At 35.7% G+C, this 27,584-nt stretch overlaps 2 protein-coding genes across 2 annotated transcripts; one reads left to right on the top strand and one right to left on the bottom strand.

The window, feature by feature from the left end:
* Window positions 1–271: 271 nt before the first annotated feature.
* Window positions 272–3,621, top strand: LOC145624197 (cyclin-dependent kinase inhibitor 3-like). Its single transcript, XM_081677189.1, has 3 exons — window positions 272–930; window positions 2,902–3,105; window positions 3,202–3,621. Exons 1-3 carry the CDS (start codon window positions 542–544, stop codon window positions 3,269–3,271), a joined length of 663 nt encoding a protein of 220 aa, XP_081533315.1. The 5' UTR covers window positions 272–541; the 3' UTR covers window positions 3,272–3,621.
* A 10,478-nt stretch (window positions 3,622–14,099) lies between these two features.
* LOC145616804 (uncharacterized) lies at window positions 14,100–25,976 on the bottom strand. The gene is made up of 4 exons (XM_081671530.1): window positions 25,685–25,976; window positions 25,453–25,553; window positions 15,087–15,184; window positions 14,100–14,768 (listed from the first exon to the last, which is right to left on the bottom strand). The coding sequence occupies exons 1-4, from the start codon at window positions 25,890–25,892 to the stop codon at window positions 14,636–14,638; spliced, it is 540 nt and encodes a 179-aa protein (XP_081527656.1). The 5' UTR covers window positions 25,893–25,976; the 3' UTR covers window positions 14,100–14,635.
* Window positions 25,977–27,584: the final 1,608 nt, after the last annotated feature.

The raw sequence follows: 27,584 nt of genomic DNA on the forward strand, positions 1-27,584 counted from the left end.
TACGAAATACTTCGTATAAGATTTACACAAATTAATTTTTTTTATTCCCCAAAAAAAAACCCAAAGGAGGGAATCCAAAATTAGAAATAACAAAGACACGTGCAAGTCACGTGCATGTAAAAAAAAAAAAAACCTGAATCACCGTCACCAAACCTCCGTTATAAATACTTGGTATCACCAAAATACCGTGACACAAACCAATAATGCGTGCCGCTGTTTCCCCGTAATACATTTTTCACCTTATTATAAAAAAATAAAATAAAATTATATAACCCCTTATTATAATATTTTATTCACATTTATACTTATATTTATACAATTGATTTTCCCCCAAATCAAAAATCCCTCTTTTCTTTCCAACCCTAACTTTTAATTTTATTTTTCTCTCCATTACAAATTCCTCTTCATCCCGCTCATTTCTCCCCTCACTTTCTCTCTCCTTTTTCTCTCTCCTCCTCTCAAATCTCCATTTTCGCGCCTTCAATTTCATGAAATTCTGATCATATAATATCATAATTATAATAATAATAATAATAAAATCATGGGAAAATACATGAAAAAGGGTAAAATTACAGGGGATGTAGCAGTAATGGAAATCCCTCAATCTTCTTCTTTGGGTGTTCGTACTAGGGCTCGAACCCTCGCGCTTCAACCAAACCCTGAACTTTCTTACCTTCAGCTTCGTAGTCGTCGCCTTGAGAAGCCTCTTCCGCCGACTCCGCCGCCGGTTAATTCGGATTCGAGGAGTCGGGTTCGGGTCAACCCGGTTAACTCGGGTGGGTCCAAGAAAGGGGAAAGTGGTGTTGTTGGTGGTGGACGAGGGCGTTTTCGTCATTTTACTGATGGGGGTGATTCCGAGGATTTTCATGATCTGGGTACTGTTGAAGCTTCTTTTGGAGAGAACAATTTAGATTTTGATTCCAGAGAAAGGTTTGATTTTTTTTTTTTTTACTTTTAATTTGATTTTTCATTGATTGATTTATTTGGGTTTGTTGTGTTTGGTTTGGTTTTGTTTAATTTAATTTAATTTTAATGTTTTGTTTTTGTTGTTGAAAATTTATTAAAATTAATTGTTGAGAGTGGGATTTCTTTAAAAATGGGTAACCTATCTTTTTCCAAAAAGATGAATATTGAAAACAACACTTCTTGTTCATGTATGCCATCTGTCAATTTTTTCTTGTTTGATCTAGAATTGTCTTTAATTTTTATTTTTATTTTTGGAACTCATCAAAAGTTTTCCTTTTTTATTTTATTCTCATCAAAATAAAATATAAAGGAAATTAAAGGAGAACTTTGTTGAAAAATTTAATTTTTTTTTAAAGTAATTTTTTTGAAGAAGGTTTTTTTAATTTTTATTTTCATGGAATTTTCACATAAAAAAAAATTAGAAAAAATGGAATTTATTGGATTTTTTAAAGATTTTTTTTTAATTTTTATTTTCATGGAATTTTCATAGGAAAAAAAAAAAACTAGAAAAAAGGGAATTTATTTGATTTTTTTTTTTTTTTTTTTTTTTGGAGTAAAAAAAAAGTATTTTCAAGTGCATCAAATGTGGGGGCGAAAAGCGGAATATTTAGGCTCAATCATGTGAGTTTTGGGTTTGCACACATTTGTGAATATAAAGTATCTTCAAAAAATTGAAGCTTTTCAGTTACTACCTCAATTTAGAACCTTAGCTAGGTAGTTGTAACTTTCTCTTTAAAAAGTAAAACAATAATTCAAACTAAGGTTGCTATTGTATTTTTGTGGAATTGTATATCTGTTGTTCATATTCATAATTATCTTGTTCCGACTCCAGTCGAATGGAGTTGGAACACGACAAACCGTCTCATACAAGAATTTGTGATTTTAAATCGCCCCGATTACAAATTATAGCTTACCTATGACTTTAGGAACATTTACCGTGTTATAGCTGGCCAACCAAATCAACACAAAAATTGTAATTTTAGGAACGTCTCATTTTTGTATATTTTTTGTTTAATTCATATAATATGTCATGGGCCAAACTTTTGGATATCAAATAGAATCCAAGAATATCTCCTTTAGAAAGCAATTTATGCTTTTGGCTGTTCCTGTTCATTCAATGCATCCTCCCTCAGCTTATCTGTTTCTTTCTCTCATGGCTTTTATATGAAGCCAAATGTTTTCTAACCTTTGTGACCCGTGACAATATATCATATAAAGAATCTAAGATATAGCTCTTTTTGTTTATCAATTCGTTTCGGTGTTTGATGTTTTTGTAGGTTGGTAACGAGTTCTTTAGGCACGGTTGAATAACCCGTCTATAGGCGTTAATTGTGATATGTAGATAACATTTCCATTGACGCGGTGTAACCTTAATAGAACCATTCAATTGAATATCTTACACGCCCTTGCTTGATATGAGTACATAATTAGTTGAGCTAACTTGTTGCAGCTCGTCTGCATCGGTCTTGAGAAACAATATAGCTCTGCATGATATTGCTGCCATTTCATAATTTATATGCAATACTAAAACATGTTAGTATTGAATGGTGAAGTAGTAGTCTTAATGAATTTCATGAGTGGTTGGTAATAAATTGTGGTGTTTTAAGATTGAATTGGGAGCAAAGATGAGTGTTGAAATGTCGGCAATAAATCATTCTGCCATGTGTTTTTTGGTTCAAAATGAACCATCTTGTATTGTTGGGGACCAATGCCAAATCTGGTTAATGTACTTATGGTTATACTACGATGTTAAATTTTATTCTAATAAAAAGATAAATAGCTTCAAGTTGTCCTTGTGCTTTTCTTTATGTAATTGACTGTTTATCCTTAAAGCCTGTTTCTTTAATGTCCTGCATGAATTTGTTCTGGTCTTTGGTTTTTGACTGTTCAAGAATTGAGTTGTGGGATTAAATATGTTGTGCATTTAAACTGCAGGAGCACCCGGGAGAGCACCCCTTGCAGCTTGATTAGAGACGCTGAAACTATTGGGACGCCTGGATCTACCACTAGACCGACATGCTCCACTGTAGTAAACAACCGAAGAACTAGAAGTACACAAAGAGCCATCCCGACAAACCCGGAGATGGAAGAGTTCTTTGCCGGGTTTGAGCATCACCAGCAGAAACTATTCATTGAAAAGTAATTATTTTCGCTTTTTACTTGTTTCTTCGGGTGTTTTTCTTCTGCTGCTATGTTCAACAAATCCTGATGTTGGTCGAATTTTATATGTTGCAGGTACAACTATGATATCAAAAACGATATGCCTCTCCCAGGACGTTACGAGTGGGTACGAGTAGACAAGTAGGAGGGAAGAATCTGCAAAAAGCCAATGCACATTTCTTACAAGAAATTATGGAAAAAGGAAAAAAAAAATTAGAAAGAATGTGTAACCTGTGATTTGTAACATAAGTGCAGCTGACTAAATGTAGCCTAACCCTTCTTTATTAGGTAGCTTAGCAGAAGACTGATTTTAGCTTTTGAGATCCAAAGTGAAGATAAAATGATTCTGTAGGTTTAGAATTCAGTTTATGATGGTTTGTATACACCATTGTATTCTGTAATTGATATCATTAAATATTGTTCCGAAACCAAATGTAGTAGACTAGTAGCTTTCATGGAGTTTAATCATAATTTCTCCCCTTATTCACCCCTGCATTTCTCTGTTTTTGTTGATATATGCTGAATTACGCTTTTAATGCCGCGTGTGTTTGGGTTTGATCGTCATATTACTGGTTTAAATTACACTATCAACGCTTAATCGAGCTGTACCTGTCATAGGATATAATACTGAATACTGATGTTTTACAGCTAGTAAAGCTGCATGCAAAAAACCTGCATAAGATGTTTTATTTAGCACTTGTATTCTTTTAATATGACTTCTTTTGATGACGAAGTTAACTAAGGAATTTGAGGATGACTTCGCAATATTTTAGGCTATACATCTATATTAAATGTTGTCAAAATTTGAGTCAGAAACCTTTTACATGACATATTTGGTATCTACTCTGCATCTTTGTTTTCTTACTGTCAATCTGCTTAACTTTTAGGATACCAAAATGCTGTATTTTTTCATTAATTTTGTCTATCAGCATGTGAATCTTCCATGGACTTTATAATGTTTATAATTATCTTATTACCACCTTCTTCAAAGATGGAGGTATTCGCGACACTGCGATATGCATTGAAATAGATGGTTACACGAAATCTAGGCACAACTCAATATGTGCACGAGCTAGGCATGGCATGACATATCACAATATAGTCGGAGTTACAATTTGAGTAAATAATGCAGTTCTCCTTCCGGTTAGCTGGTCTTTTGACTGAATGGAAGTATATTGATGAAGTAATGCTTTAAAACTGTCAATCTTAAAGTAACATGAATACTCCAAATTAAAAGTCCAAATGCACCCAAATCTCCATCACTTAATATGGTACAAGCCTACATTTAATAGAGTTTTCTTAGAACTCGTGGTTAATGTTTCATTTTGGACATTTCAAGGAATAGATGTTGGATCCCCAAATATGATATGATTAATACTCCTTTGGACTAGAGACCTTATCAAGTTCATGATTCCTTTAGTAGTTATGACTTATGGAGTAGGCATGCTTTTATTGTTCTATAAGATTTGGGGCATTTCATTTCTTTTGGTCATTTTCGTAATAACAAAAATAATTAATTATCTCGAGAAAATGCTATATTCTTAATTAATAAGACATTAGTAATTCTAGTATAATAATTAAGTGTATAACATGATATTCCAATCAATGTTTTTATGCGTATATAAAGCTACATTAGTCGGTGATGTAGACGGGATTCCATCCCATGTCATAGGTGCTAACCTAGCCGATATTTACCACAAATTACATTGATATGTTAAGATAAGTTGAGATTATGATAAAGATGGAATATCTAGATTAGGATGATTCAATATTGATTAAAATGAATGAAGATCATGATAATATTCTCTAACATACCTTTTCTTAAATATAAGATGAAAGAGCTTTCAAGTGATGTATTGATTAAAATAAATGAAGATCATGATATTATTCTCTAATACTTATTCTTAAAGATAAAATAAAAGAGTTTCTAGGTGACGTATTGATTTAAAAAATAAAGATCGTGATATTATTCTCTAATACATTTTGTTAGTGATTAGATGAAAGAATTCTCAGGTGCGATATTAATAAGAGTGTGCCTCTCGTGCTACACATAGACTCGAACCTTATGGGGTAAAAAACACAGGCACAATCAAATCAAGTAAAAGTAGTATCTCATCATATAAACTCATGAATTGGCTTTGTCTTGAACCCCTTGTTTGATAAATATAAACACAACTTCTATCACACTCTCTCAAGTATAACCCCAACCACCCTCATTTTGGGTCCATGGTACTATAGTACTATTATTCTTGAATTATAACCATTGGACCATATATTATAATTATGCATGTATATATTGTACTATAATTTTTTTATTTTTTATTTTTTTATTTTTTTTACCCCCTTAATATTCCCTTGTTTTAAAGTCATTTTCAAAGTGTTACTTTCATAGCAATAATATGTGACACGAACTGTTTTGCCTTAATGAAACCAAGCTATAAATCTGCACATAAAAATCCAAACTTTAGTTGAAAGTGATGTTTTTTTTTTTTTAATATTTTTTTACCACTGTTACACTTCCGCAACTAGGGTAAACTTGTCCGCATTATTCTTGTGATTGCGCAAAATTTGTAGTAACAAGTTTTTAAAGTTGTTCAGTTGTGAAATTTATTGTAAGTTGTAACATATGGTTTTAAAATTGTTCAAATAATAGAGACTTGTTCAAGAGTTTCTACTTGGTTGAATATAATTTAGTGATCTCTGGTTCTTTGTCTTGTGAAGCTTGGACAACTTCCCTAATTTGGTTCATGAGAAGTAATGGCTATACTTTTGCTTTGCGGAGTTGGGTTTCACACTTCAAAATTGATTCCTACGTTTTTTTGTCAGCGTGTGTTTTCACTACGTAGTATTATATATGAACAGGCAAAATTTGCTTTTGAACCCCTATTTTCGACTTATCAATTCAACGTCAATCATATGGAACAAGTGGCCAAAAATTTGTTTGGTCAAGCTCTAGTGTGAGACGATCTCATGTCTGATAAGTATTTATATAATTTGTCATTACAAAATTTGATAATTGGTCATTTAATACCCTTAATTTTCAGGAGTAGCTCCTTATGATACAAGTATCTCACACAACAAATAAAAAATACATAGTTAAGCAATTAAGGACCTGAACTGAACTGAACTAATTGGAGACGAATTGAACTAAATTGAAATGTTTATGAGAGGATGAAATTAAAAACTAAACTGAACTGAACTGAAATTAAGCTGAAGAGAACAGGCCCTAAGCCCCTATCCTTCACGAGTTGTAAGAGTATTGTGTCATTGACATGGTACAACAATTATACACTTGCTAAATGCTAATTAAGCTTTGTGGTGTTCAGTGGCGGATCCAGGATTTGTAAGTAGGGGTAGCGCTGGCGCACTGTGCACTACATACGAAAAAAAACCTTCATAGCTACAACGTATAAACTCATACTCTTTATACACTATTTAGGGTATCGTCACATATATGCAACAAACAATTGAACAAACTAAGTTACCGTTTTGTATAATAGGTTGTTTTGTTGTATACTCCCTTGGTATCTTTTTTAGTGTCCCATTTTAAGTATTTACTATCACAAATTTACATAACCAACCACTTTAACTTATTTTACAAAAAAATAGTGTAAAAATACACAATTTTGACTAATATAGATGTTCTATCTATACAATCAAACATTGAGTATATAATTATGTGAAACAATAGTTGCAACACACTATAAAAAGAAGGTTTTTATGGTGAAAATTGTATTATTGCCTTTATTAAAAACACATGACCCACTTGATTAGTTGATTATACTCTTATTCTCTGAAGATAAAGTGTGTATTGCAACTATAAAGAAAAGGAAGGAATGAAGTATATATTAATGGCTAAACACACATTGGAAACACTGTTATGAAAATAGGAAGAATTTCTATGAATTGAGAGTGTATGAACCTAAATTAAATGTGAGAGCTAAGAGGCTTTTTTATAAAGTGTGAAAATAAATTAAATTAAAGAGCTAAGTGGCTTTCTTAAAGCCTTCAAAGATTAAAAATTTAAAAAAACCAAAATTTGTATGCTAGCAGCTTCGAACCCTGACCCACAAAATAATCAACTTATTACTTGTATCCCTCACCATCAAAGCAGCGCCATTCATTGTTAACATATACACAAATTAAATTTTTATACTAATACTGTTGCAGGCCTTAGCAAGTTTTTAAAGATTTTTTTTTGAAGGGGGGCACGTGCTACCCCAGGCTCCTACGTGGGTCCGCCACTGGTGGTGTTGACGTGGTACAAGGTCACAAAAAAAGTAAATCAGTCGTGTTCGATTCTAATTTCATGTCAATTTTGAATTGTTCACCAAATGTATTACACATTTACACTCAGTTAATTAAGCGTTGTAGTGTTGCCGTGGTACAAGGTCACAAAACAAGTAAATTAGTCGTGTTTGCATCTGATTTCATGTCAAGTTTGGATTTGTTCACTAAATATATCAACAACTATATGCAAAAAGTACATAAAAATATTCCCTAATTGGTTATTGATTCAAGTTCATGTAGTGTCGAATTCAAATTACTTTTTATATTTACTGATTGATATATATATCATATTGTCGTGTTGTGTCAAAGATTGTCAATTCTATTTTATTTATACTTCAATGTGCGACATACTATCAATGAGATTTAGATATATGTATACGTACAATATGTCATATGTTCAAATCTTAGCCTATTGTAACGCTCTTGTGACTCATTTGGCCGATAAAAACCAATGTGTGATGCTTTTATTAGGAGGTTCGCGTGATGGGTAACATAGATATCCAAGCCATCTGCAATGAAGACAAATAATTAAAGGCATCAAAGTAGTGGTGCATGTAGTTTTAACCAATCTATTACTGTATTTTTCCTGTTTCACTTCACTCTCTTCAAATGTTGTGCAAAGAATGGACGTTATAACGACATATACGATGGACTTGAAAAGACTATCTAAGCATTAGTAGTGCATGACTCATATATATGCCCTAATTTCTGACTTTGGTGTTTTGAGTAACAGTGTAATTTAGTATGTTCTTGAAATTTGTTATTGTCGGTTTGTTCTCAATTTCATGAAATTAAAATGCATGCATGCGTTTTTTTATATGCCTCTTATTCTTCAATTGTAACATATTTTGATGTATGAGACAGTCAATGATTATTTTGTCAATATTAATGCATGTAACTCATCATATAGTTGTCAAATTCTATGAAAATGAAAGGAAATCCCAAGGGAATTATTTAGACTATTTAGTTCACAACTCACCTACTAGTAATTTAAAGCAATTATTGTAATACTTGTTGATTTGATGCATTATGATTTGGTCCGATTTTGTCTGATTCAGTTCTATAACAAGGTTTATTTTGATGTAACTTTCCTCCAAAAAAACAAAGATTTATATTATATTAAACAAGTTTATTGTTTTAGATGTGACATTAAGTGACAATATAGTGGAATTTTAGAAGATTAAATTATATTTTTGAAAAAAGGTCTATTATTATGAATATTGACGACACTTAAACTTTTAATTTCCTTAAAAACATAAATTCTTTACCAAAGCTATATAGAGCACATACTCCATAAGTCTTTATTATACACTAATGATTAATTGGCCTGCTAGTGACAAAAGTTGAGGGTCCATTTATAATAAAAACGCAAATTTGAATTTCATCTTCTTTCTTTGTAATTTGTAATGTCTTTGTGCCTCATATGGACCAACTAACATAATCGATACTAAACGATTTGTCGTGTATTGTAGAATTGGGCCGGGGCACTTGCCACATCACATAGATCAGATCACCTGCTTGAGAGCAACTATCCATATCATGTACTGTTCTGCTTCTAATATGAATAATCACCCAAAATCCAGCTTTACTAGCGCCCAAGAGTGGTAGGATTATTTGATGCTGATTGCTACAAGTACATACCAAGTGTTTTGTTGCATTTGCATACAAAACATGCAAACAATATAATTGATAAATAAATACTTCAAAGGTATTTGAAAAATCCATAGTAAATATATTCCTATACTAAATAATAGGGAGTACTTGTATAAGATTATGATAATATTCACAATATAAAAATTTCTAATAGTGTTTAGCAATATCCATTTGATCCTATGTTAGTTCGGAAAATTTTCATTGGATCATATTTTAATTTCCGTCGATCATATTTTTGTTTGTAGAATGAACTTCCATTCGAGTTTTGAGGTGTTTGACCTCATAATAAAATATTTTGGGACTTGTTTCAATAATTAAGCTTTTTGAGGTGTTTGACATGAATCATATGATGTCAGTTGAGTTCAATCTCCCAAACGGCCAAACCCATGCATGTACATAATATAAAATCACAATTAGATTAATTTTCTGTAGTGATTTTTTAGCATTCCAAAAACCATATTTTTGACATCTTCAAAATCTCATCTCTATTGTGGTAAAAGCAAAGTGAAAGTGTTTTAATAATAACAACAATCTACACTTATAACAACCTACAATACTGTTATAAGAATAATACTCCCTTTGTTAGGAACTGAACTGAACTGATTAGAGTTGAACTGAACTGAACCGAACTGAATTGATTAGAGTTGAACTGAACTGAACCGATTGGAACTGATTGGAGCTGAATTGAATTGAAATTAAGTAAATGTGAACAGGCCCTAAGGGCTTATTCTCTTTAGCTTAATTTCAGTTTTGTTCACTTCAATTCGTTCAGTTCAGTAAATCAGAACAGACCCTAAATACTTGCTCAATTTATACTTTTTGCACTATTAATTTATCTTACTTTGACTAATGTTTATGATTTATATATAAGAAAAAATATAGTCTTGTGGGTACTTGTTGAAATCATCTCGATGAATAGATTATTAATTTCAGCTGTTAAAGTTTATACTTATTAAAAATTAAAGATATAATTGATTAAAGATTTTCATCGGCATACGTGCCCATGAACTAGAAATGGAGCAAGTATTTAAAAACGGAAGGAATAATTACACCTAAATTAAATCATTCTCTCTTTGAAAAACAAAACCTTAACCAAATTTATTTTTAAGCACATTCAAAGCTTATACTCTGTAGTCCATACCTCGTACCTAGGCGAGGAAAATAAATGTAGGCCATGCTCTTTTGAGCTTCTGGGTAGAGCAAAGCAAATTTTAGATATGTCAGCAGAGCGGATTGAGGGCCTAGTCTGTTCAGCTTAATTTCAGTTCACTTTAGTTCAGTTTAGTCTAGTTCAGTTCCTAATTTCCTTCTCTCATAAACAATTCATTTCATCTCTATTCAGTTTAGTTCAGTTAAATTCAGTTCAGGTCCAAGCACTTCATTTCAATAAATCAAAACAGGCCTTGAGTCAACATAGCAGATTTCAAAATAGCAGAGCAGCTAAGCTCTTAAGAACAGGACCATAGTAGTATGGTCCATAATAATCAGGGTTGGCTTAAAAAAAGTCATCCAATGGTAACTACTAATTCATTAAAACTTTGAAAAAGGAATTTCTTGGATTCCTTTCAGCCAAAAGGCACTGAATTGGTGAATCTAATGCTACCCTTACATTATTAGGAGTACATTACTCCATTTTTTTGAAAAAAAAAAAACAGTGTTCTCAAGTAATAGTTGGACTAGCTAGAAACTTTATAGTAGAATCTGAATTCAGGAGGTTTTGGCATTTTTATTTCTTTCCCTATTAAATTGCTGACAGACTAAAAGTCATACATAACATTATAGTTCATTTGACAGTTTTCTGCACCCCTATTATGTCATTTTTTTAAAAAAGATTTCAGTGGCTTTTTGAGTGATATAACAAGAAGTGGGCCCTAAAAATAAAAAACCTACAAGTGGGCATTTATTGTTTATTTTTTTCTCTAATTTCATAATTATTTTTACATGTATATACTAGTAAATTTTTTTTGAGGAATAATAATTTTTTTTTGAAAGATTTTACAGTAAATGTATAATGTATATAATACTAGCACCTAATCTTTCACAAATAATTTTCTTGGATTTATTTTTTTAAACATCCAAAAGAAGTCCACAATTCTTTTTTTTTTTTAAGAATAAAATTCATATTGATCAAAATGATTTTTTTTTTCCATACAACTCATGTTTATTGAGCATAATCCCTCCCAAATTGAAGATATTTAGAGGGAAAATGGAGCTCACTTCCTCCTCCCTTTATTTTCCCTCCCATCACATTCCCTTCCTTTCCTTCTTTCTTTGCTATTCAAAGAAAGCGTTAAAATTGGTGTTGAGCCTAATCACATATTTACTTTAATTATGCATAAAACCTTTAGAATGGTTAAAAAGCCTCATCTTAATATGTTAGGAAAGTTGTAATATTATGAGCTCTTTTGTATTAGGATTCCAAATAACAATTACACAGTAATTTTTCTTTTACTTTTAGTAACTAGTTCGGGTTTTGTCAGTTTTATCGATCTAGTCTTAGCATAACCGGCCTTGTCTATAGGCTTTAAATTTTATATTTTCAGTTTCGGTCCGGTCCAATCTTAGCCTGTGCATGTGATATAAGTAAACTCTTTTAATAATTCTTCTTGCTCTCACATTCTTATCCAACCCTGTTAAATTTCTTAATATGCATGTCCAGATCTAAAACGTAGTAAGATGATTAATCGGAACCAAAAAGTTTTATTTTTATTTTTTAAAGGTGGGGGTAAAGAGGGCAGGAAATGAAATAAATGCTCAAGGTTTATTTTGAAGGCTACCCTTCATTCAGCTGATGTAATTATTTCAGGGATTTTTTTCCATGTTCTAAAAAAAATGGTTGGTCCCACAAGCTTGAGTTTTTATTGTTTTACCTTAGCAAAATTAAGAAAAATAAATAAGTAAATAAAAATAAAAAGAAAAAAAAGAAGAAAGATTGATGAAAATAGAGATGAAGATATAGGCAAATTCACATGGGACCTTGTACAATTTGCCAGTTATATGATGGTGTACCTTAGTACTCCTCTGATTCATTCATCCTTGTATTGAGTACTGCTACTTTCTTTTGAGTTTTGAGTTGTATTTTTATTTTTGGGATTTGTTGATGTTGAGTTTTTACTTTCTCTGTTTCATGTTTTCAGAACTATTATGTCATGCATTCCATTTGTTTTGTAGATCAACCCCTCTTCATGATACATTTAGGGGACCATGCTATTAATTGAGATTTCAGACTACTTAAACCCTCAAAGTTCGAGTTACGGTCTCAAGTTAACTTTGTTCGATACTCATTAAAATTACGGAGTATTTTAGTTGTGAATTTAATTTGATTAGTTCTTTTCTACTTTTATTAGAACTTGAACCAATTGTTTCATAAGCTCATCGCCTTAGCATCAACATATAAGTATAATTTCTCCTCAAGGTTCAATTTAATGACGAGTCAATCAATCACGACGTAACAAACCTTGTTGTAAATTCAAGGTGGGACGAAAGAGGATAAATTTCTCCCTATTAGACTACTAGTAACACGGGTGATTGGTGCAACTCTTTTCACTTTTTTATTTATTTATTTATTTTTTATTTTTTTTTAATATAAGAAGTATTTCAGATTTTCATATTACAACTCACATGATTTAAGGTGCCCTAATTTGAACCAAAATTTCCCAAAACAATTTTTTAGGTGAAAAAAAAAGAACAAGAGGTGTAGGATTTACATCAACTACCCTTCTTCAGGAGAAAGTGTGGTGGTATACCTGTCCATTGAGCCCTCATTTGCGGAGCAAGTGAGTGTAAATCATTGTAAAAAAATTCCTATGAAAGCACTAGAGCATATATATTGTACCAAGCATATTTTATTTGACAGATAAGGGAAAGAGCACTTGCTTTACTAGAACTAGTTCAAAGGAAGTACAAAGTGGCTATCATGATGAACTCTTTTAGCAGTTTGGTAATGGCGTTTTTTTTTAGTTGGAAACTCAATTAAATCTTTACTATTAACAAGTATTTGGTAAGAAGGTTTAAGTAACAATTACCATTTATATTAAACGCTCCTTAAATTTGACTTAAATCAATAGCATAGGTCATAGTTACCCTTAAGTTTAATTCATACTCTTTAAAGTATGCTTAGGAATTATCTAGTGACACTAGTTTAAGCTAATTAAAATTGTCAATTGGGCTCACTACTTACTCCGTACTTTGTAAATTGTAAACGAACCTATAGGGTCACACACAAAGCATGAATTTGATCTATGAATTGTTGGATTAGAAACATAATACAAGCAGTTTCAGATTAGAGTGACTTGGAGATAAGTGAAGTCACTAGATAAGGAGGTTGTGTGCTTGTATTTAAGGCCATGGGAAAAAGGCCGTGGGCAAGCAGAGACAGCTGATCATAGGTTGACATGCTCTCCTTCCCTTGACACCGTCCATGTACTAGCATTAGGGTTAAGAAGGTTAGTTACTAGGCTTAATGCTTTGTAAAAGATATTATCTAAGTTACATGAAGTAATGCTCATTTTGCCTAAACTATTCAATTCATACCCAACCCAAAGAAAGACAAACCCTACCTGTGTAAGCTTTTGGGACGAGAGGATTCATCTGTTTGTATTTTAAGCTAACAGTCACGAGGAAATTCGATCATATTATGTGGGTACTTATACAGGAATCAGTAATCAGGGTAACTATCTGGAAGTTGTTTGAACCTTTACCATGCAACAAGGATAGAGATGTGCTACACATATGGACCTTGAGGTCTAAGACGACCGCCTAAAATTTTAGTTTGGATACTAAGGAACAACAAAAATTTTCCCCTCGGCTGTACGTTGTAAGGCTGAAATTTTAGACAATTGTGACTAATTTCAGACAAAGGGAGCAATTCCACACCCTGTAAAGGAAAGCTGGAATAATAATGCAAAGCAATGAAGAATTACAATACAGTCACAAGGCAGGCGTGCTCTGAGCTATTGGATTGATTACCTTCATTTAGAGGCGTAAACACAGTTGGCTGAACTATGGATAAATTTTCTTACAAACAAACAGCATTTGAAATGGTTTCTGCAATTAACAATATCAACTGATCAGGGTCCCCAAATACAGTTATAAGATTAAACAGTCTAAACTGAGATAGAAGAATTGGCCACAGAAAGCCTTTTGTCTTTGATGTCATAACATCAATCTGTGAATCTTCCTGTTTATCTGTTACAGCAGTGATTCTTAATGACAAATTTTCAGGACAGATTAGGGAGACCAAAACACTCCCATATGCACATAGATGACACAATTTCCATAATCAACCCTCCCCCACCTTCTCGAAAAACCAAAGAATGACAGGGGGAAAACGAAGAAATCACATTTTTAACCCGGGTGTGGGTGTTTATACACTGTAGTATTTGCGGTGAATCAAGCACAAAAGGGACCTTTCATCAGATCAGATCATTAATTTGTTAGCGAGGGTGATACAGCTCATTTGGTTCCTTCAAAATTTACCTCCTTTGAGTTACTTGAAACAAAGACGAGATATAGCCGTATTGTACCTTTCTAAGGAGACAAAAAACTGTTTGCACTGATGTTTTTCTCATGGAGGAGCTGAGCTGCTTGACTGCTTTGCCTCTGTCATTTCAAGTTCAATTCCGTTTGTATCCGAGACTTTCTCTTTCTCTGTCGCCATCTTTCTGATCTTATCAAGCCGTATAGCCTGCAGCTCATACCTGGCAATTAGAAGGGGATCACTTTAGTAAAGAGAATACACCAAATAAAATACAATGTACAGTATCATTAATAGTTTCCGATATGTACATATACTGTATTTCATAGATATTTTGGGTGTCTCCAAAATTTAATTTTCATTATGTACAAGGAAAGGTGTAGCTGCTTTGTTTTAAAATGTGAACCTTGAATTTAAAGTTAAGAGTTGCCAGCGTTGCTCCTAGCCATTAAAACCACACTTATACTTTGCCGCGTATGATCAAAGAAAATGGCAGCTTCAGATAGCTACTGGTAAATCTAAGAATGAGAGTATATCTTACTCTGTCACATAGCTTTTAACAAGGCTGAAATATATTCTCCAAAATTGACGTTCCTTCATGTGGCGAGGACATAATGTGTATCTTAATTGTGACAATTCCTGTTGATAAGAAAACACCTGTATCAGAAACTCAATAGTATGCAAGAAGGAATATCCATTACCCTCTTGTAAACAGTAAAGAATTTAATTAGCAGAAGCTCGCATGAGATTTGGTGTTGTTTCACTTTGATACTGTCGGCTTTGGTCTGGTAATTTGAGGCTAACATTAACTTCGACATGTTTACAGAGAAGTAGCAAACTATGCCATCAATGAGAATTTTTTTCATACTGAAAGGTTTTAACGTGGTTTGATTTATTAAAGTTCAAAAGTTTAGGTATGGTAAAATTATTAGCTCGTGTTTAATATTTTATCAGCATTAGAAGTTAAAAAATTGTTTGCAAGTATCAAAGTTCAAGAATTGGGTAAAAGAGTCTTACATAAGAAGGACGTACAGTAAGATCAGGTCATTTCTAATAGAATACAGAATGACAATTTATGAAGCATGTAGCTTGGCTAATATACAAGAATTTGAGTCAAGCATCAAGCAATTTAGGAAAAAAAAGTCATTAATCAGAAAGAGAGTGCTGTTGAAAATATGCTAAAAGTTCAAGGTAGCTTAAAACAGAACCAGAAGTCACAGGTTGAGAAAAAAAATCATAGGTTGAGGGTAAATTTTTCAAATCTCGGCCCAAATAGAAAAGAATAAATAAACAAAAAGTTCAGGAGCTGAAGAATAATTGAAAGGGAATCTGTGCAAACAACCTATCTCACATTGTTCCTATACTTCCAAGATCAATTTTCCCATAGCTTGATATCCTCAAACTATAGACAACGAGTCTGCTATATACAGTACTCGCATGATGTAAGACTGAAAAATGGATGTGAAAACAGTGTTATAAACTTGTAATAAAAATTAGATGTATAATTTGTTCTGAACTTCCTATACTAGACTTGAGTTTTGAGAAAAGAGAAAGAACTAGGAAAGCATTAGTGATGTTCTCTGATTGAAAGTGGGTGTAGTCACTTTAGTATAGTTTTAGACTGACGACTTAGAAATGAATTTCAGATTTCCATCCAAAAGAAATTATAAACAGCCAATTATAAGGGTTTCACTATAGTGCTGATATGCTCAACAAAATTATATTCGACTTCGCTCTATTCTGTAATGCAGAAAGCAGTGAGACTAGATTTGTTACATCATCAACATCAACATTACCCTAATGTTTTCTAAAGGGGCTATTTTCCAAGGCAAGGTAGAGGGTCAGATGAATGCAACCTTACTCAGGCAATGACATAGGAAGTGTTTCCGAATTGACCCTTGATCCAATGTGTGTAATGACTGTCTACTTCACAATTAGAAAAAAGAGGAGACAGCCCTCTGTAATGTAATGATACTAAAAGGGCTACGTTTAGGATCAATGAAGGATAAAGCACACATTCCACATCCTACTAATTATAAGAAAAAAGATTCCTAAGTTTGGATATTATTTTTATCAATTAGTATACCTTAACAAGTAACAGGAGCAGGCTAACGACAACGTTAAAACCTTTATGTGATTATAAAGCCTTTCTACAAACTGCAGCCCCTAAAGCTGGGAGGTTATAAGAATATTTCTATGTAGTGCCCTTGGGTCGGGCTAGCTGCTAGTTTTGGCCTTATCATATGATGAATGGTCATGTTTCTTGAATATCTGAGTTAATACATACACACTAAACCTTAAAATCTCTTCACACTTAACAACTGCGAGTATTAACCCCCGAGGCAAGGTTTGAAAAAAGCCAAAAGTTCATTCCTATAACAAAAAATCACATCTCTAAAGAATTAAAGATGTCCCAGAAAATAGCCACTTTCAAATTGAACATTCCTATATTAACCTTCATGATGCCCTTGACAATGAATCTTCAAGGATGAGTACATTGGTATGATGAAAAGGTAAAATTTTCAAATATTGATGGATATTTCTAGTAAGTATACTAAGTTAGAATTTGGCCGTTTGGGTACTTAGCTTTTAAATTTTGGGGAAATTGGGTACTAAACCTTTTATTTCAATCACTTGGCTATTGGTTTCAGATAGTGTCAACTCAATTTTTACTATTTGAAAAAATCTCCACTCAATTTTATTCAATGCATTAAAATGATCAAATGTGGCCTATAAATTAGGTAAAAGGTAAACATTGTTGAGGCAGATTTCATTTCCAACTCAATCCCTTTATACAAATTACCAAACCGGGAAAACAACTAGATGGATACAAGGAAAGAACTCCACAAGTCCACACAGCAGTAAACAGATTTTAGATGTTTTCTGCACGGAACCAAACCCAATCTTTGATACCCTGGCATATATGCAAAAGCTGTTCTTAAAAGAACAAATCAGCAATTTTCCACAGAAGACACAAAAGGGCCATCGGTCAAAAAAGGTGACTAAGCTTCGATCTTGACTATCATAATTCTAGCACAGGATTAATCAATACCCCAGCATCAGGAGTGCAGAAAATATGCTAATTTCTCTGTATACAGTACTTTTCTAATGGAAAATATAATGTTCACATCTGGGAAGCAGCGCCAGCTGAAATGGGTAAATATTCTACATACTAGCTAAACCACACGCTAGCCTACACCAAATTGTAAAGCTACCCATCTGTAACCATAAGATAGTAATAAGGGTCTAAAACCTCAATTATCTGAAACAAAATTTGAAATTGGGGTCAACATGTGCCTACATTTCACTTTGGATCTATATCAGTATATCCTCCAAAGACTGAAAAACAATTAATTTCTCCCAATTCTCCTTTTTCTGCTCTTCAAATGAGAATATGAAAGACTCAATGATTTACAAACCTAGCGCTTATTTCAAAACATAAAGGAATATGATGCAACTATGAATAGTTAAACCACCATAAGCATCGTTAGAAATCTTCCCACTTCACTGAAAGGAAAGCCTTAGGATGTAAATAAAACAAAGGGACCATAAGCAAGAGAATGATACCTCTATAATCAAACCCTAAAGAATACTACCACATCAGTTATTTAAGAAAGGAGGCACTGGGCTATTAGGAGGCAAAAAACACCTATATACATGTTAGGAATCAGCTCAGATCAGTGCTCAAAATGAAGAGACTAGACTAGGACTGAAAAGAGAAATTAATGGACGAAAAAGAGATATTAGGGAAGAACAAGTAAAGATATGACTGAATTCTGCAACGAATGCCGTGGGTAGCAAGCACAACAAGGATTGGATCACCTATGAGCGCAAAAGGAAGAAGGGGCAGCAGCTGCAAGGCCCATCAGAGGAGCCACCAAATCAAGCTAATGATTGCTGGCAGAGCCCTCTCTAAGAACGACAGCTGCTACTTATTTTGTCCTCTTTCTTTTTTGGCTGATTGTGTACATATAAGTAAAGGGGGAGTGGGAGTGTGCTAGGTAGCTGGTAATTTGTAAACCTTAAGAGTGGAGAGCATTGTGCCCTAAAGGTGCTAGTAGAGAGTAGTGGCCTCAAGCCACCTTGTTGCAAGATTCAATCTTTATTCAATGAAATAGCTGCCTTTCTTCCCTAAAAATATCATCTTTATTGCTTTCAAATTCCAATATTACAGTAAAGCACAAGTAAAACGTTACAAGTGGTATCAGAGCAGGCGGTCCTGCGACCTCCGGCACCGGCAACCACCGTCCTTCCGGACTCTGTCGATTAAAAAAAAAAAAAAAAAAAAAAAAAAAAAAAAATTAAAAAATGGTGACCTCCGCAACTCAGAGGTGCGAAGCCCTGGAAGACCAAATGACGGGGGTTCGAACCCAACTGGAGACCTTGGAGACAGCAATGAAGACTCAGGAGGAGACTCTCAAGAAGTCGATGGAGGAGGCTGTTCAACGACTCGATAATCGATTCGAGTTATTTTGGCAGCAGCAAGAAGCTCAGATGACGGTGAATACCACCACTCAAGCTCAGTTCTTCGAGGAGCTGCGAACCTTGGTGAATCAGAGAAATCATGAACAAGGGCAGGGTGGAACCTTTATGATGCGCAACTGGAATGAGTCGAACGGCGGCGGCGACAACCGGTGGAAGCCAAGGAAGCTAGACATGCCGCTCTTTGAAGGCGTATATCCCGACGGATGGATACTCAAGGGGGAGAAGTACTTCCAACACTACAACCTCACGGAGGAACAGAAGTTGCAAGCCGCCGTCTCCGCTTTAGAGGGTGATGCCCTGAGGTGGTTTCAATGGGAAAATCGAAGGCGACCTATTCCGAACTGGGATAGCTTGAAAGCGAGGGTTTTGCGACAATTTCGACCGACTCATGCCGGAAGCCTCCACGAGCAGTGGTTGGCTGCAAGCCAAGAAACCACCGTGTTCGAGTATCGTAAGCGATTTATTGAACTCTCAGCTCCGTTGGAAGATATACCCGAGACTATTATGATGGGCCATTTTATAAATGGGCTCAAGGATGAAATTAAGGCTGATGTGAGACTAATGAATCCCTTCAACCTAGAACAGGCCATGGAAATTGCGGGTCGGGTTGAAGAGAGGAATCGGGTAGGCGGGCAAAAGAAGGCACCCAACTATTTCGGGTCGGGTAAATCAATTGCAAGTGGATCTGGAGCGTCTGGATCCAAACCCGCATCTGGATCGGGTCTCATTAATACCTACGGAACTCCAACCCAGCAGGCCTCTTCATTTAAAGGGTGGCCCAAGGCCCCATCTGAATCCCAAGCCTCGGTTAACTTTCCGAGGGCCACCGGCACCGTCTCAGCCAGATCTAACGAGCCGCGGCGGTTGACTGACGCTGAGCACCAAGAAAGAAAGGCGAAAGGGCTGTGCTTTCGCTGTGATGAGCGCTGGAGCGTCGGACATAGGTGTAAGAATAGAGAGATGAGCGTCTTGTTGCTCGGCGGTGGAGGCGATGAAGGCGATGGACCTTCAAAAACGCCGGAAACTGGCTCCAGCGAAGACGAGATAGCACCAGGGGCGTCTCTTTGCTCCGTGGTGGGGCTCTCGACGCCGCGAACCATGAAACTCGAAGGTAGGGTGGGACCAACTCCGGTGGTAATATTGGTAGATCCGGGGGCAACCCATAATTTTATCTCCGATGACTTGGTGGTAGAAGCAGGGGTGCCGGTGGAGGGCGACCGTGAGTTCAGCGTTTCTCTGGGGAACGGTGACATCATTGTGGGAAGGGGCAGGTGTAAAGGGGTGAGGGTCGTTCTTAAGGAGGGGTTCGTGGTGGTGGATAACTTCCTTCCACTCCGCCTGGGCAACGCCGACTTGATCTTAGGGATCGAGTGGCTGGAGAAACTAGGACCCGTGGTTCATAATTGGAAGACTCACCTCATGAGTTTTCGAGTGGGTGAAGAGAAGGTTACATTGAGGGGAAATCCTGCCTTGGAACGCACCAAGATCACTCTCAAAGCAATGCTCCGCACCTTGTGGGGGATTATGGCTGGAAATTAACCGCGTAGAGGCGGTGGGATAAAAGACAGAAGGAGAAACCGCCGTGCCAGGGTGGTTAGCCAGTATTCTAGAGCAGTTTCGAGGGGTTTTTTCACCACCAAATGGACTACCACCGAAGCGGGGGCATGAACATGCCATTGTGTTGAGGGAGGGGAGTAACCCGGTAAGCGTAAGGCCATACCGATACCCTCATTTCCAGAAAGATGAAATTGAGAGATTGATTAAGGAGATGCTTGAAGCGGGTATCATCAAGCCGTCGGTCAGCCCATTCTCTAGCCCGGTTTTGTTGGTCAAGAAGAAGGACGGGTCTTGGAGGTTCTGCGTGGACTATCGGGCCTTGAATCGGGAAACAATTCCCGATAAATATCCTATCCCGATCATCGATGAATTACTCGACGAACTCCATGGGGCAGCAATATTCTCTAAACTCGACCTTAAGTCGGGTTATCATCAGATTTTGGTACGAGAGGAGGACACGCACAAAACAGCCTTTCGTACTCACGAAGGCCATTATGAATTTTTAGTCATGCCCTTCGGCCTCACGAACGCACCGGCCACCTTCCAAGCCCTCATGAATGAGGTGTTCCGACCGTTCTTGAGAAAGTTTGTGCTAGTGTTCTTCGATGACATACTCATCTATAGCCCTAATAGAGAGAGTCACTTGGAACACATGAGAGTAGTGCTGTCCAAATTACAAGAGCATTGCTTGGTGGCTAATTTCAAGAAATGCGAGTTTGGTCGGTCTAAGGTGGCATATTTGGGGCATGTGGTGTCGCAAGAAGGGGTGGCAGTGGATTCGGAGAAGGTGAAGGCTATGGTTGATTGGCCAATTCCACAAAACCTGAAGGAGTTGCGCGGATTTCTTGGATTGACCGGCTGTTACCGGAAGTTTATTAAGGGATACGCTCAAATTGCAAGACCACTAACGGAGCAGCTGCGTAAGGACAGTTTTGGGTGGTCATCGGAGGCTACGGCCGCCTTTGAACGGCTGAAGGGGGCAATGACTTCAGCCCCTGTTTTGGTGATGCCAAATTTCAGCAAGAAATTTGTAATTGAAGCAGATGCCTCGGGCTTTGGGTTGGGGGCTGTCTTGATGCAAGAATCGAGGCCAATAGCTTTCTTTAGCAAGTTACTAGGCCCGAGGTCGCAAGCCAAGGCTATATATGAGAAGGAATTGATGGCAATTTGCTTGGCCGTGGTTAAATGGCGGCATTATTTACTTGGACGTCACTTTGTGGTAAGAACGGACCAACAAAGTCTAAAGTATGTGATGGAGCAAAGGGAAGTGAATGGAGAGTACCAAAAATGGGTTCGGAAATTATTGGGCTTCGACTTCGAGATCCAATTCAAGCCCGGTGCGAGTAATAGAGTGGCGGATGCTCTGTCCCGCAAGGGTGGGAGTGTTTGAGAGCTGACAGCCTTGGTTTCAGTTTCAAAGGTTGATTGGGAAGGGCTAGAGAGGGAGGTGAGAGCTGATGAAGACCTTGGCAAAATTATGGGAGACTTGGCAGCAGGGCAGGAGGCTCGTGTTGGGTTCACACTCGAAGGAGATAAGTTGCTCTTTAAGGGAAGAGTGGTAATTCCGAGAGAGTCACCATTAATTTCTAAGCTTTTGATCGAATATCACGATAGTCCGGTGGGGGACACCAAGGTGAAACAAAAACTTACCTAAGATTGGCGGCCGAATGGTATTGGTTTGGGATGCGTAAGGATGTGGGAATGTATGTCAAGCAATGTGCTACTTGCCAACAAGCCAAACACTCTCAATTGCAACCGGCGGGATTGTTACAACCCTTACCTATTCCCGAGAGTATTTGGGAGGACATCTCAATGGACTTTGTAGAAGGGCTGCCCAATTCTAAGGGGATAGACTCGGTGTTAGTGGTAGTTGATAGGTTGTCCAAGTATGCGCACTTCATTGGGTTGAAGCATCCATATAGTGCCTTAACTATTGCGGAGGTGTTCACTAAAGAAGTTGTGAGGCTACATGGGATGCCTATCTCAATTGTGTCGGATAGGGATCGAATCTTCATGAGTGTGTTCTGGAAAGAGCTGTTTAGGTTGCAAGGGACGGACCTCAAGAGAAGTACCGCATACCACCCTCAAACCGACGGCCAAACCGAGGTTGTCAACAAAACCTTGGAAACATACCTACGTTGCTTTGTCAATGGTAAGCCTAAGTCTTGGAGTAAGTGGCTGCATTGGGCTGAATATGCCTACAACACAGCCTATCATGCCTCTACTGGGTTTACACCTTTTCGGGTAGTGTATGGGAGGGATCCGCCTAGACTAATCAAGGTGGGAAGGGGACAAACGCCTGTGGATAGGCTGGAGGAGTGGCTGCAGGAGAGAGATTGGGTTTTAGATGACTTGCACATGAATTTGGTTCGGGCACAACAAAGAATGAAGCACAATGCAGATTTGCGAAGGAGGGAGGAGGAATTTCAGGTAGGGGACTTTGTTTACCTGAAATTGCAACCTTATTGACAAAAATCATTAGCAAAGAGACCAAATGAGAAACTAGCTCCTCGTTTCTATGGTCCTTTCAAGGTGCTCCAACACATTGGTCAAGTGGCTTACAAGCTGGAGCTGCCAGCAACTTGCAAAATCCACCCTGCGTTCCATGTCTCTCAGCTCAAGCGCGCAGTAGGAGACCAAACAGCAAACCCTACCATACCCACCCAACTGACTGAAGAGCTGGAGCTCAGAGCAGAACCTGAAAGTGTGCTGGGTTTAAGGACTGCTAAGAACAACCCAGACATCTTGGAAGTCTTAATTAAGTGGCAGGGACTGCCCTTAATTGAGGCAACTTGGGAAGTGGCTGCCATCATACAAGAGAGATTTCCATCCTTTCACCTTGAGGACAAGGTGACTCTTGTAGGGGGGAAAGATGCAACGAATGCCGTGGGTAGCAAGCACAACAAGGATTGGATCACCTATGAGCGCAAAAGGAAGAAGGGGCAGCAGCTGCAAGGCCCATCAGAGGAGCCACCAAATCAAGCTAATGATTGCTGGCAGAGCCCTCTCTAAGAACGACAGCTGCTACTTATTTTGTCCTCTTTCTTTTTTGGCTGATTGTGTACATATAAGTAAAGGGGGAGTGGGAGTGTGCTAGGTAGCTGGTAATTTGTAAACCTTAGAGTGGAGAGCATTGTGCCCTAAAGGTGCTAGTAGAGAGTAGTGGCCTCAAGCCACCTTGTTGCAAGATTCAATCTTTATTCAATGAAATAGCTGCCTTTCTTCCCTAAAAATATCATCTTTATTGCTTTCAAATTCCAATATTACAGTAAAGCACAAGTAAAACGTTACAAATTCATGATAACCAAGGTGACTAATCACTAATTACAACCTTGCCAATCTTTTGAGAGGAATGACACTCTCCCAAACTACAAACTAATCACTCATCACAATATATAATTCCTTCCCTCTCTCTAATTAGCTCTGTATTTATAGAGCTCTCCCTCTAACTAACTAGCTTATCACCTAAGCCACTAGATCATGATGCAAGGACCTAAATCTCCACTCCTTCTTATCAATTCATAGCAATAACAAGTTAACAACTTCTTCCAAAGACAGTTTACTATAGGCCTTATGAGCTTCCAAACAAATTACATTCCTTCTTAATTTTTGGGAAAATGCAATAACATTCCTCATTAATCATCTTATCACCATCTTACAGTATCCTAGGGCCTAAATCCTCATCTCTTTACAAGAAAAAGTTTCCTAGCAGAATCAAATATTTGGTCTAGATAGCTTCCTACTGCAAGTGTTAGTGTTATCGTTATACAGAGATAACGTCTTGTTTAGCAGTATTATTACTGTTATTGAAATTTGTTCTCAATTACTTAACAACTTTGATGAGCATAAATTTTGCATTTTAATTTTAGATGTCCACAAAAAAAGATTGGATATTTAAAGAATTTGGTTTCATTTGAGGCAGTTTACTTGGTGAATTTTACTCCAACAAAATAGCAGGATTAAGATTTTTTACATAAGTCCTTCCCACAGACCTATTGCCAACTAAAGCAAGTATCTTTACCTTATTATAGCTTTCTCTGATCATGATTTTAATGTAGAGCAGTGCATACTCTCTTATTCCAAAAAGTTACCTGCTTATCTTATAGAAAACATGATATACTTTACTATAGTTGAATCTAACTGAAAGCCTAAGTTTTCCACTACTCTCACCTTCACTTCTCTCCTGGTTTTCATAGTCTTCAATTCACAATTCTAAATGTAGGCATGCATCTTACATCATATTTGCTTGTGTAAATCCTACTTCAGCAGCTTCTATTCACAATCCCATCTTTAGTTTTGTTCATTCTATCATGCTCATATATCTACCTCTAATTTTCTAGCAATGCATCTTCCTAATTTGTTACTGTGTCATTTTAAAGGCAACATTCTTGCAAGGTTTCCATCCTACACCCAAGTGTCAAGCCAATCAAAGTTTTTAGTTGTTTGTCCTATTGGGTGTCATGTGTGTGAGTTGGTGTGAGCTTACAACTGGTTGTTGAAAAAAATTAAACCCTTTAGGAAACTCCATGGATATCGCCATTAAGCTATTTTCTTTCGCCCCATTAAGATGCTATATTTGTCTAAACACCGCGTTTTCACCATCCCTAATGTTTCTACCCAACCCGAGTATCAAACTAAGCACAATCAACATACATAATCCAAAAGAATTACAACCATCACAAACAAAGGTTACTGCTCATGAAATATACCCAACAAACAACATAAATAATCTATAATCACCTTAATTTGAATTCAAAATGCACTAACATAGGAACCCATCAAATTTCATACATAAATAACAAACATAAATGATCATAATTCAATGAGATTAAAAAACAAGAGAATTTAATGAAGCATGAATAAACCTTGACTTTCGAAAGAATAATAATGGCATGCTGTTGTTGCCACTCCGATAAATCCACCCTAACTCCACCTGAAGTCGTATGAATTCCACCATTCTCTTCTTCTGCAACAACCAACCAATAAAAATTGCGCAAAAATCTTCAAACCCCAGAAAAGCAAAATTGATCAAACATCAAAATAACATAAACCCAAATCACAAAACAATTAACATTACAAAAATCGATTAAAAATAACCTGGGATTGAGAAATTCTTGAAAGTGTCAAGATTTAATGATTTGACGAATTCAATCAATTGAGAAGTAATCCCATAAAATTCATCTTCTTCAATTTTTCTGACAGTTTTATTGTGATTTGTGGAAGTATTTGAAGCTTCCAATTTCTGGGTGTTTTCATTGTTGTTGCTATTATTTCTTGAGAGGGTCCGACGAAACCATGAATACATGGCGTTGTTCTCTCTCTTCTGCTGCTTGTTTTAGATGAAGAAGAGAAGAACGATTGATGAACAACAGAGCAACTGAACAAATGTATTCAGAAAACTCGATTGGACTTGATCCATTACAAAGCAGCTAATATATTAGACTATTAGAGTGTTTATTTTCAGATCCAAATAATAATATAAGTTGGCCCAATATATTCTTACCCAACATTGTTTCCATTTTTTACCCAACATTGTTTCCATTTTTTTTTGGGGTGGGGGGTTGCTATGCAAATATGATGGTGACCCGGAGACGTGTGCATAATGCTCATTGTGCATACATTAAACATCAAGTCTAATTAATAAAAAAAAAAAAAAAAATCAAGGCTAATTTTAAGGGGGGAAAAAATGAAACAAACTTTCAATGAACATGCCTAATTACAACGACTATATATAAATAAGATGATGTTATGTTCATTAAGGGTTTGTTCATATTTATTGAAGTGAACTGAACTGAACTGGTTGGAGCTGAAATAAATATTTTATGAGAGAAGGAGATTAGGAGCTGAGCTGAACTGATTGGAGCTGAATTGATCTGAACTGGAATTAAGGTGAAGTGAACATGCCCTAAGTCTTAGTGTTCTTTGAAGATAGGCTTTTAGTAAACTTATGACATCAACAACGATTGGTCTTATAGGCCCTGTTCACTTCACATTTAAAAAAAAAAAAAATTCATATTCAGTAATTATAATTTCAGTTTAGTAAAAATAGGTTCACTTTAGTAAATATAATTTAAGTTCAACAAAAATAAGGTGAAGTGAACAGGGTCTTGCTCTCCCCATTCCTAAATAATTGACACGTTAGACTTTTTTTTTTATTTTTTTATATTTTTTTTTACTATTCAGATGCTAAATTTGATCTGACTATAATTTTAGTAACGAATATAAAAATAAATTGTAATTTCGTATCTTTGAAATGTTGTTAAACATGTACCGATTAAAGTTTTATAATATTAATGCTTTAATATTTTGCTAGTATTTAATTACGAAAAGTATATTTGATTATTGATACTTTTTGCTCAAACTATTCAACATAACAAAGATAATTAAAAGTACCAAATTTAATATAGTATAAGACTAACTAACGAAGTTCATCTTTCAAAAAAAAAAAAAAAAACTAACGAAGTTCAATTATTTGTTACAAGATTGAATGTATTGATATTAATCATGGCACCATAGTGAAAAAGAAATAGTAAATTTCTAGATACTAAAGTGAAATCATGTCAAATCTCTATTATTTGATAATATATGAGTATATATTTGACACTTTGCATTGCTCAATTGTACACGCAAACAATAACCAAATCAATATATACGTGTGTACAAATGTACAATAGTAAGTTTCCCTAGTGAATTATATTACATTATTACTCATATCTCCTTCGTGTCCAAATGTCCTGTATGTTGGATTTCGGAAAAACTCCTCAATCTAAAGTGTGTATCATTGATCAATATATATAGAGTTTTACAAATATCGTAATCCTAGTACAGATAAGAATACATAATACTTCGTTCGTATATACAATATTATCCTAATTTGCGACAAATATTATCATCACTATTAATATCTATATGTGTACTAATCAACCTCTCATGAAAGTAAATGAGAAATTTAGAAAAAGGTTACGTTACAGTTTTTGTGTGTGTGTAATTTAACTAA

This window comes from Chenopodium album, chromosome 3 (genome assembly GCF_948465745.1).
Source record: "Chenopodium album chromosome 3, dcCheAlbu1.1, whole genome shotgun sequence".
NCBI classification, from domain to species: domain Eukaryota; kingdom Viridiplantae; phylum Streptophyta; class Magnoliopsida; order Caryophyllales; family Amaranthaceae; genus Chenopodium; species Chenopodium album.